Here is a 12,025-nt window from a genome sequence, read left to right on the forward strand (position 1 = left end):
TTGTACATTCTGATGGCAAGTGCTTTGACAGTATTAACTGAAATTCTAGCTGAGCCAACTTCAAATAACATCAATAATGGTGGTATGTATCTTCATATAAAAATAAAATATATAAAAAAACCCTTAATTTGGCACTTTTAAGTATGAGCATAATTTAGAGATCGAAAAAGTTAATTATTACCTCAACGGCTCAACCCACTAGAAGGAATCCTTAATTTTCGTACGATTGAATGTGAAAATGCAAAAACTTATGAGGAAAAGGGGTATGATTGCTGCTGTTGTGAGATTGGAGTGGAATTAGGGAGAGGGAAAAAAAAAAAGGGTCTGCCATAGATTATGGACTCGATCGCCATGAAAGACACATGTAGAAAGGCACACATTTATTAAAATACAAGAGAACCATAATATATTCATTCAGCTTTTGATAGTCATCACACACAGTGACACACACACACAAAAAACCCTAGTTTGGAAGCTACTTTTCACTATTGGAACGAAGGTAAAGGCCCGAATCAAACGAACCAAAGTTGGAACAAATCAAATGATGAGATGAACGAAAGAAAGAAACATATATAAAAGACCGATTCATGCAAAAGGAGAGAGAAGAGAGAAAGAGGATGAACATACCTTGTCACCTGAGGGCCGAGGCGATAGCGGAGGCAGCGTCCTGCGGAGTGTCGAAGCAGGTTGTGTCGTCTGAAACTTGCCCTAATTTTTAATTTTTTTTTTTAGTTAAAAGGTCAGCATAATACTCCGTATGTTTTGGTTTTTTTTCCATCCCCTATGGGCCTCAAAATTTGAGGCCCAAGGCGACCAAGACTTGTCCTAACTTAAATTTTTTTTTCCCATCCTCTATGGGCCTCAAAATTTTGAGGCCCCCTAAAATTTGAGGCCCAAGGCGACACCCTTGGTCGCCTTGGGCCAGGGGCGGCCCTGGTCGCCATCAGTCTTCCACCTGCCCTCTATTTTTAGGGTTTCGCTCGTCAATTGGAGAATTTGGGCCATTATATATACACGATGACACATTGCAATCTGTTTGGGAGCAGGATTATGTGACCCCTATTACATGCTAAATTTGTTTCTACCCTTTTATTAATTACCCTATCTTGAATTTTTCTAACTCCTTCCTAAATAATTAATTCTATTATATTGCATAACTATATATATATATATATATATATATATATATATATATATATAACTATATATATATATTTTTCCCATGAGTAGATCATGATCCAATCACAAATAAACAAAATCAGAAAAATGATAAACAATTAACAATTTAAATCAAATAAACAAACATAATTACACAATTAATTCAAATAAAACTATTTAATTAAAATGCCTGTATATAAACTACAGATAATAATTTTTTATATATATTTTTTAAAATTTGAATGTTTAGCCTTCGATAATTAGTGATATCTTTGTTACTTAAAATCTTATTTTATTTTGAGTAGTGTTTATTATTTTCAGTGATATTTAAATTATGTACTTCATTGAATAAAGGTTTAATATGTTTAAAATTATATACAAAACTTGTTATCCAACTAACACCCAACTATAATATTGATAGAAGTCACTTATGGCAATCTAGATTCAACTTTACCATTATCATCAGTCATACAGTATTTTCTTTTTTGGATTCTTGAATTAGTTGTTTGCCCACAATTTTTAGGGAATGGCTGGTTGTGACCATACATTAAAATAAATAAATAAAAAAGGATTAGGGAATCTATTTAACTCATTTTAGTAAAATGAGAGAACTGTTTCATTATTTTCTTTTATTTTTCTGGTTTAATTGTAATATTAAGGATCAGCCAATGCCAATGCCCTTTAATATTACAATTTTGAGAAGAACCAATGCCATACATATAGACCACATCAGTGGTCTATTCATGGTTGAGTAGGCTAGTCTTGCCTTTTATTAAATTTTAAATTTTTTAATTCATGTTTTTTCAACGAGAAACACAATTAAATGGCGTAAGTACCATAATACTATTAAAAAAAAAAATTTGATTAACAATTTCTTCTCAAAATAATTTATTGAAAAATAAGGTTAGGAAAATAAAATATTTGTAGAAAACATTGGTTCAGTTTTTGAAAAACAATTGTAAAACTCCAAAAGTGAATTATTTTTAAACTGAATTTTAATAAGAGTTATATATATATATATATCTATATTTTTAGTTCACGAGAACGATTAAACAAAAACAGCCCACGTGTTTGTGGGTATGTTTTGTTTTTATTTTTAGAATTTCAGCTAGCACTCCTCTATTCATCTTTCCTCTACTCTAGGGTTTTTCCCAAGTAGGGTTTTGTTAGGGTAATGATGCTCATGTATGGCGAAGAGCGCATATGATTGCAGGAAGAAAGAGAAATGTACAGAAAACGAATTGAAATTATCGGACTTGCTATACAACGAAGACATTATTCATACCATTTGTGATTGATTGCTGTTGTTCTCACTATACTTCCATACCACACCGTTCCAAACCCTCTTCCCATTTCCCCCAAAACCTAGAAAATGTTGAGGTCTCTTGTCAGAGCTGTCAATTCAGCAACAAGAGCCCAACAGAGCCTCTCGAACTCTCTAATCTCTGGTTCTACTACTCAGCTCTTGAATTCGAGAACCTATGCTTCGAAGAACAAGTCCGATTCCAAGAAATCCTCAAAGTCTAAGGGCAAGAAAGGCCAATCCAAGTCCGATCCCAAATTCAATGCGAAATCCAAGCCCGAAGCCAAAGCCAAACATACCGCCGAGGTCACCGCCGACGATTCCGTCCCGGACATCGCGGTCGACGACGAGCTTCGTCTCCGCCGGCTCGCGGAGGACGAGAAGAATAAGGCTCTCGACGTTGGCCCTAATGGGCGTCCTCTGTTTACCTCCACCAGTTCGCTTGCTCGACTCAATAGAAAAGACACCTGCAGTTATATGAAATTCAGGTGCATATTCATACGCGTGTCTATCAATTTATTTCTCTGCTGGTACTGATTATGTGGAGTTTGGTTGGACTGATTGGTTTTTGATGCAGAATGGTGGATCTGAATGCCGTTTTACCAGAGGGGTTGCCGATTGGAATGGTGAAGGAGTTTGAGGAGTCCAAGCGGGATGCACTGCTTGTCCGGCAGAGTTTTTTGGATCTTCGTGATAATTTCAGGCGCATTGTTGATCCACCATTGCATTTTGCAGATGGTAAAGGTAATGTTGACTACGAAATCATGTGTTAATCCTTATTCAGTTTTTTTTTTTAGTTTTTAAAATGTATGTCAGTCTCCTACTTCTAGGAATGCAAATTTGTGAATTTATCTTTGTAAATAGATATCATGAAAAAAGAATTGTCATTCAAAGTGAGAGATTATTATCATTTGGTCAGATAAAATACTCACACATACACCCACAAATGCTCCACTATAGGGTTCAAACCCCTCTCTACCCTTTGAGAGAGGGGAGATTATACCAGCTAGGCTAATGGTCCAGTGGTAATGTGAGAGATTGTTATGTACTATTGATATATAACCATGCCAATGTCTGTTAAGGCAACTACATCATTCCTTGTTAACCTATGCTCAAGGTTCCATGGACGCTCCTATTGGACATTGGTTTTTTAATATTTGGGCTTTAGGCACGATACATGTACCCGAGTCCAAGTAACATAATCTATTATGCTGAATGGGCCTGGCTATGCGAGTTGGCAGTGGACATGCGTCTTAGGTGTGCTTTATTTAATGCCCTATCTTTGAAGATTGGAATTTCAACTAGTTCTTTAGACTTCCCTTCTTCTCTTACTGTAAAAGGTATTTATGTTACCTGTATGTATCATAACATAAGGTTTTCAACAATAAGTATTTAATTTAATTGAAATTTCCATGCAGAAGGAACACTTTAAGTAGTGTTCTATAAGACTTCTCAAAAGTGATGAATATATTTTTCTGTTTCTTACAGTAGGCATGTCAAATGCATGTTTGACATGGGTACGTAATACATGAAGTGTCCATGTAGCAAATACATTAACATAAAAACAATGCAGACCCATTGTGTTATAGCTCTCTTGATTGGATCGCGGCCTTTTGTTTGTTGGATTTTCCCTGTATCGCATGGGCTAACATCTAGTTTGATTTGTAATATGGTAATATAGGAGATAATCTTAAGATAGGAAATGAGTTAATATACAAAAAGAAAACTATTTAACAAATGCAACAAACAAGCAAAGAAGTGAAAGAATTTATTTTATATGAACCAATAAGTAATTGAATATTTGGCCACAATAGTAATATTATTCAATCAATATATCTGAACTCAGCAAAATAAATTAGCATTTCTGAATGCTCAAAATAGAACATGATTAACCTCATTTATTTTATGTGGAAGTGAACATATTATGTAGTAGTTCTCACAATATCCATCACACATTTACAGGGAGGGAAAAATAAATAAAATTCCACGAGACATTCCAGTATATATCTTGTTCTTCTTCTTCTTCTTTGACATTGAGAGAGTGTGTACTTTGTAGGGACCCCACAACCGAAAAAGCATTAGATTTGATGCATAACACATCAGAAACTCTGTTAAAGACTTAAAGTTAATGTACGTATTTATTATTCATTTTTATTGATGGCACCATAAGTATTATTTTTCTTTGAAGTAGATTCTGAGAAGATTTCAAGCCCAGCATATGTGGGGTCTTGCCATCAAACAAAAGAAAATATTATGTTAGTGTGCTTTGAGATGGCAAGTTGTGATTTTGGCAAGAAAGAAGAGATCTTTCACTGGATCAGCACAATTATCCATCAAATTGAAAAAATCAGTGCCTTTTTGTTGATTTTATTATTCTCAAAGATACCTGATAGGTGTTTTTTGAATCCATGAAGGAAAGCTCTTGAAGATCTCAGAGCATCCTTGGTGTGCAGCATTGGCACATGAATAAGCTTTCTAAGTCCAATGTTAATTCATGGTAATTTATTTGGCTAAAGAATTTTTATACATGCGAAATTGGTATTTAGTGCCTATTTCAAGATTTCACATTTCCTTTTTGTTGTGTTGTCTCCAAATCATACTTGAACATTAGTCTCTTCAGTTGAAGTGTAGATACTTAACACACAAAAATATCGCTTCCGAACATATAATCAGATGGAGGCAGAATCTCGTAGAAAAATGATAGATAATTCAGAATAAGCGATTTATGGTGGTATTCAACTTTCCAGGTCCAAAAGTTCGAAAGCAGATTGTTTTGGATGGTCCTGTTAGCTGTGGGAAGAGTATTGCACTTGCAATGCTTGTTCACTGGGCCCGTGATGAAGGTTGGCTGGTTTTTTATGTCCCCAGTGGTCGAGAGTGGACTCATGGAGGATTTTTCTATAAAAACCCACAAACTGGTCTTTGGGATACTCCTGTTCAGGCAGCAAATATTCTCCAGGCAAGAATTTGAATCTTTTGTCAGCTAGATGTGATTTAGCTTATAATAAGATTTGATACAGAGCTTGCATACCCTGTTTGTCCCTGTGGCTTTCTTTTTAGTCATCAAGTAAAAATTAAGTAAACAAGATGAACTTATTTGTTTCTGGTTTTCCATTTATTTTTTCAACTGTTCAGATGATTCGTTGCTGAAACCAGGTAGTTGATCCCTTGCAATATGCATAAATAACTAGGAAATCTTTGAAACTCCCAAGTCCATAAGCTTGTGGGTTGTCTGTGTATCCTCTTTATTATTACCAATAAATCAGTACTGGCTTTCATCACACCCATCTAGATGTTGCTTGAAAGAACATAAGAGGCATATACAAATTAAATACTTGTATCAGCAATATCTGAGTTGGATAAGGGAAAAAAAAATACGTAGTAAAACAAAAATCAATATCTGAGCCTGGAGTGTTTCTCATGTTTCCTTGAAAATCGTCGAGGTTACAGGAGGTGAATAAGTGTCCAGTAAATGGTACCATATGCCGGCGACCAACCTGGCAATAATTCATACCAAAAGCGGTACTATATGCCGGCGATCAACCTGGCAATAATTTATACCAAAAGCTCCAATGAAGTTTAATTCTACTGCTATATAAGCTCATTGTTCATCTGGTTATTGTTTCGGTATTGCAGTTCTTTTGTTTGTTTGATTTATAACATGACTGTATGAACTGTTCCGTCTTTTATACAGAATTAGCAGTGGTTCCTTAAAGATAGATAGGTATTTAATATATATCATTTGTTTGTTTTTTGCATGTGTCTGGAAGTACATCTTTTGGGTTCTTACCTTCTCTATGGGTTATTTTTCTTCAGGATTTTTTAAAATATAATGAATCTCGCTTAAAACAATTACCATGCCAAATGTTTGATCCTATTCCTTTGGGAGAGGGTACTGGTGTTGGATGGATGAAAGGGGTTGATTCTATGACAATGCCCGAAGGTTCAACATTGTATGATCTCATTCAAACAGGACTCACGTACACACATGCTGCTGTTGGAGTGGTAGTTCGTTTGAGAAAGGAGTTATCACTTATAAAAGACATACCTGTCCTTATTGCAATTGATCAAGTAAGTTGAAGAATTTTGTTTTGATCCACTAATTCATTCAGTTCTTAGAATATTATGTTTTAAAGGGCTTTATCACAAATTGTATTTAATTTGCTGGTGATTGGTTTTTTATTTATCGTTTGTTGCTTGTCTCCAGTATAATAATTGGTTCACATTCAGTGAGTATGGGGAGCCTGTAACTGTTCGCTCTTGCCGATCCATTCATGCTAAAGAGCTTGCAACGGTTAGTTAAAAGATTTTATTTGTTCTCTGTAGTTGGAAGTTTTATTTTGTTCAACTAATTCTTTATGCAAGATGCTTTTAAGATTATATGTGTGTGTGTGTGTGTTTATTGATTATGGTTTTGGAATCATGAAGAGTGAATTATTTGCAGGCAATTGTTTATGAGCTCAAGAACTTCTATTAGTCTTCCCCACCTTCCGCCCTATAAAAAGAAAGAAAAAGAAAAAAAAAAAAAAACCAACAATATGTTTTTTTTTTTTTTTTCTTTTTCTTCATATAATAGTTCTATTAGCAGTTCACTGAAATGCATTTTTAAAACTTGATCAAATCAATTATTCTCATCACAGTTACTTATTTTTATAAAAACAAAACCAGTCATTATACCATTGGGAATCAGGGAGGACTAGAAGTTCTTGCAAGGATGCATTTTATGTGCTTAACATAACTCGACTCGTGTAAACTTTTCTTCGTATGTAAGGAGTAGCATCTTAAAAAGTGCTGAGGCATGCTCCTTCAGATGCGGATTAGGGTGATGTCCTGGGAAAGGCCATGCACATATTCAAGTGGCACGCCTTCCACTCTTTGTCCATCATTCATATAAGGAATGAAGAATTATTGTTGGAAAAACTACTGAAATGAAAAATTAAGTCTTTTTTTTATCTATTTAGACTTGGAGATGCATGTGAGAAAAATGAATGAGGTTTTCTGTTCTCTTTCAAGATTTTGATGTTGTTTTCTTAGGATGGATGAGGCAACTACCCCATTTTAAAAAAAAATATTTATATGAAACTGGGTATCAATTAATATATATAACTAAAGGAGCACAATTGAGATGATGAGAGATTGTTCTTGTTTGAGTAAGAAACCGCAAGCAACACAATCAAACAAAACAAGCAAGTCATGGTGGATAGAAGTGATCCCATACTGTTAAGGTTAAGATTTGACTATTTCCTTTTCAGCCGATCACTTGGCCATTCCCGCAAATCTAGGAAGTCCCCTGTAATTCTTTTTTGTGGTTATTGGGTTCTTCTAGTCATTTTAGATATTGTATACCGTGTATTTGGTGTGGGTTCACCTGCTTAAATTTCAGTCATATATCTTCATGGAATGGTAGGAATTTAACATACATGAGTAGAATTTTTATGTCAGTCCTTAAAAATAAATACTTTTTATTTGTTCCTCATAATCTAAATTCCCTTTTATCTTGACCTACCTTGCATGTTATTTAATTGTTCTTAATGATATGTAACTTCTAGTTTCCTGTTGGGTTTCATTTTATATTGGTCAGTGCTCTACTACGTGGATACTGTAGCTGCTTGGGTGTTATTATTCGTGTTTTATTTTCATTATGATTTTTTCTTTTTCCATTTTTTTTTTTTTGGTTGTGTGTGTGTGTGGTTATGTCTTAATTTTACTTGTTCGATTGTGATTAGATGCATTGTGTGATAGTGAATTGTTGTGTATTATTTGTAGGTGAATGCATTTAGGTCAATGAAGCACAATGATATGATGGTGGGAGCTTTCTCTCATTCAACAGCGGTAGGGAAGCTACGCATGGACCTGCCAGGTGTTCCTCATGATGCTCGGATTAATTTTCCCCGCTACAGTTTGGACGAAGCTGCCACTGTTTGCCACTACTACCTCAGGTATGCATTATTAATCTATTATTGCCATGCCTGGGATGTTTCCTCAACATCCTAATGTTGTGTCGTGGATAGAATTATTATTTTTTTTCTTTCTGATAAGTGGATAGAAATTTATTGCTAAGGTTTACTTGAACACGCTAGTATCTTTTGCTGTTTTGGGTTTTTGGTTGCTTGTCCACTGTTACGGATCAGAACTTTATAAGATGTTGTTTGGTACAATTGAAAATAATTGTTGAAATTTTCTGTTGAATTATTAGTCTTGGAAACTTTTAAGAGATTGAAATTGTGGTAGTGAAAATTTAGGAATAAACTTCTAAATCTGATTATATTTTTAAACCACCTTTAACCTAGCACATTTGGCATTCAGTGATACATGTACATGAAGTCTCTCTAACTTAAAAGTTAGGTGTTTTTTCTTTAATATAATTTTCTTAATAATAATCAATTGTATGCTACCATACTCACTTCATAGACAAATCATAGGATTCACTGAAAAAAATTAGGTTTAAGCTGTTCTCAAACAATACGAATCAAGGTTTATACTCTGAATTAAGGCATATACTTTGGCCAGCAGGGTAACCACCCTTGGCAGTTTATCTTTTATAGACCAATATTCATATAGAAGCCTATGGATTTCTCAAGAAGGTCTATCCATATTAAATAATACCTCATGGATTTTGTGATGTAATATCTTATGACTCAAAAATTAACGAGGATAGATGTATCATATTTATCATAGAGAAAAACAGATTGCAGTAACCTCCCTTATTTATAAATTTTTTGACACTTTACTCCTAATTTAGATTTAGGGTGTCTGAAGTACAGATAATTGTCAACTAAGGATGACAATGGGGTGGACTGTTCTGGTAAACCCAACTGGATTCAGTTGAGATGACTTTGGGGGTTGGAGTTCAGTAGCCCAACCCTCAGTTGATTCACCTGGTTATTTTGATGCCTGAGTCTTTAATTTAATGTGAAAATTCCTTCTTTTTTTGTTTGTTTGTTTGTTTGTAAATACGAATTTCAAAAATCAATTGCTTGCCGGAAATTTAGGCCAAGGCATGTTGGTCTCAATAAACTTTGGGGAGCTTATAAGATGCCCAGTTCTGAGGTGCCCTTTTCCCATACTTAATAGGGATGGCAAAATAGCCTCCCCGTCCTGTTTAAAACGCCTTTGGAGTCACATTTAGTGGTTTTGGACGAGGACTGGTTTTTATAGTGAAAACCCGCATGAGTGTGTGGCGGGGGAAGGTCACCCTACCACGTCCCATTTTTTAATGCGAAAATACTATTTTACCCTTATACCTTATGTTATATACAAAATTACCCTTATTGTTGGAAGAATGTTAGTGTTTATTTGGTGCAATTGTGAAATTTTAGAACTACTTTTATTTGATTTATATTGTTAAATATGAGTTTTTAAAATTTGAGTGGAAGATTTAGGAAAAAAATTTGAGTGGGAATTTAAATGGGGTGGGGCGGAACTTAAATGGGAAAGGGGAGTTGTTTGCTAAACGGGTATGGATGGGGACAGGAACTTAAACGGGGGTGGGGGTGAGGGTGGGGGTGGGGGTGGGGATGGGGATGGGGATGGGGAAGGACACCCCCGCCTCGTTGCCATCCCTGATTCCTTAACAAGGTCTGTACAACACTGATGAACACATTATCTTAATCGTTTTTAGTCCTTGTATACCTCTCTCTGATCCACCATGCCTCATTTGCCTTGTTTAATATTCTTTTCACTCCATGTAAGAGACGGGACGGGGACGGGAACTCATAAGAGGATTGAGTGCTGACATGGTGACACAGGCTACTTTTAGAACTTCCTGAATAGTTGGCTACTTGTACAAGGACATTGCTGACATGGTGACACAGGCTACTTTTAGAACTTCCTGAATGGTTGGCTACTTGTACAAGGACATTGCACATATTTTTTAACAAGTTAAATTTATTTAAAGAGTAACAAAAATTTGGAGGTGCACAGAAAGTATGCAAGAGAGAACTCAGAAATTCCAAACACTCAACAACAAATATTCTTTGAACATAATAACTGCTTCATTGAAAATCAACAACTGAACTTGGGAGCTGCACCGACCTATGAAAAGGAGAAGGTTTCTGAGCTGCAACTCCCACAGTCCCACCCCTTTCTGAATCAGTCATGCAACTATTCCTCACAATACTTGTGTTATCTATGACAGGCAAAGACTAGTACGTCGTGAAGCATTCTCGGAGGAAGGTTGGAAGAAGATATACTACCTGTCCAACGGGAATGGATCAGAGATGAGGTGGTTGGTTCCTTTTATGCGGTGACCACGGAAGAGAGTTTATTAGACGCAGCTTTTTTGATGCACCACAGACAGAATTGATAGTTAGCTCTCACAACTTTCGGCATTTGGTCCATTCTGTTAAAATAAACCGCGAGACTGCTGTTTTTGGATTCGTAATATTCTAAAAGTGGTCGGTGAGGTCAGGGGCCGGACATACGTTTCACTTGTAACCTAATTGGTTGTAAGCATCTTCTTTCTCCCTGCCAATGGTTGCTTTTTGAAGACAATGTATCATATATAGATTGATTTTTTTGACATTCTATACTGAGACCTGGCAAATTGGCTTCATGTATGCGTCTGTGTGTTTTCTCACTTAATTCATTCTGGTTTACCAATGTTTAGCAACCAGTTCAAGGTCCAATGGAGCTCTATTGCTCTACCACACTATGTATAATCACCTTGTTTGAACTTTATGCAGATCCTCTAATCAATGGGTTATCTTAATTTCCTATGGTATATGCCATTGTTATCTTTAACTGAATTTTTTAAGACAAGGATTTATTTTAAATATATTACCATTAAGATATATTCTTAATAATTGTTATAAAATCAACTTCAAGCTCTCTTTAACAAGCAAGTTAACTGAGTTTTCATAGAACAGTTATTAAAAATTGTCAACTTACCAGATATTTGTATAATTTTTTAATCTTTCAATTTTCAAAAAATAAAAATATTCTTTTTAGAAAACTGAATCAAGTAATCCATCATAATCTTTTTTTATTCAAATTTGCCAGGGATAATATTGTGAGCGTGTAGAGGCAGATAATATTGTGAAAGTATACCTTTAGAGAGAGAATCATTGTGGGTTGACACTGTGAATGTCAAACTAGCCCAGAGACAATAATGTGAGCGTGTAGAAAAGACAATCTTGTGAAGGTATACCTTTATATATATATATATTATATAGAGAGAGAGAACCATTGTGGGTTGACACTATGGATGTTAATCTAACCTCGGACATATTACAAATTATCTTAATCGGGTCAAGGGCAAATTTGATAAAAGAGTTTAAAACTCGCAAAGTTTCAAAATTGTCTTGATTAATAATTATTATATAAATAAATATTATTTTATTAGCTATATTTTTCTTTGTTCTTTATTTTTTATGATAATTTTATATTTTAACAACCTTTTTTTTTGTTATTATTGTTAAATATTCGACAATCCTATGAAAAAATTTATAGTAAGTTTATTGAAGTTTGAATTATTATTTTTAAAAAATATGTATAAGGGGCGCCCCTTCCCGTTCCTAATAATTTAGGTTTGAAAAAATATTTTTATTGATCGGACGAGTTTGA

General features: G+C 34.8%; 1 protein-coding gene across 1 annotated transcript; it reads left to right on the top strand.

Moving 5' to 3' along the window:
• The first annotated feature begins 2,228 nt into the window (after window positions 1-2,228).
• On the top strand, window positions 2,229-11,183 carry LOC132271026 (uncharacterized). The gene is made up of 7 exons (XM_059772259.1): window positions 2,229-2,949; window positions 3,039-3,205; window positions 5,209-5,420; window positions 6,278-6,532; window positions 6,669-6,755; window positions 8,228-8,400; window positions 10,599-11,183. Exons 1-7 carry the CDS (start codon window positions 2,531-2,533, stop codon window positions 10,708-10,710), a joined length of 1,425 nt encoding a protein of 474 aa, XP_059628242.1. The 5' UTR covers window positions 2,229-2,530; the 3' UTR covers window positions 10,711-11,183.
• The last annotated feature ends 842 nt before the right edge of the window (window positions 11,184-12,025 follow it).

Source organism: Cornus florida, unplaced genomic scaffold (genome assembly GCF_030987335.1).
Source record: "Cornus florida cultivar Cherokee Brave unplaced genomic scaffold, ASM3098733v1 CherokeeBrave_3.0.0_Hap2_Chr08, whole genome shotgun sequence".
NCBI lineage: Eukaryota > Viridiplantae > Streptophyta > Magnoliopsida > Cornales > Cornaceae > Cornus > Cornus florida.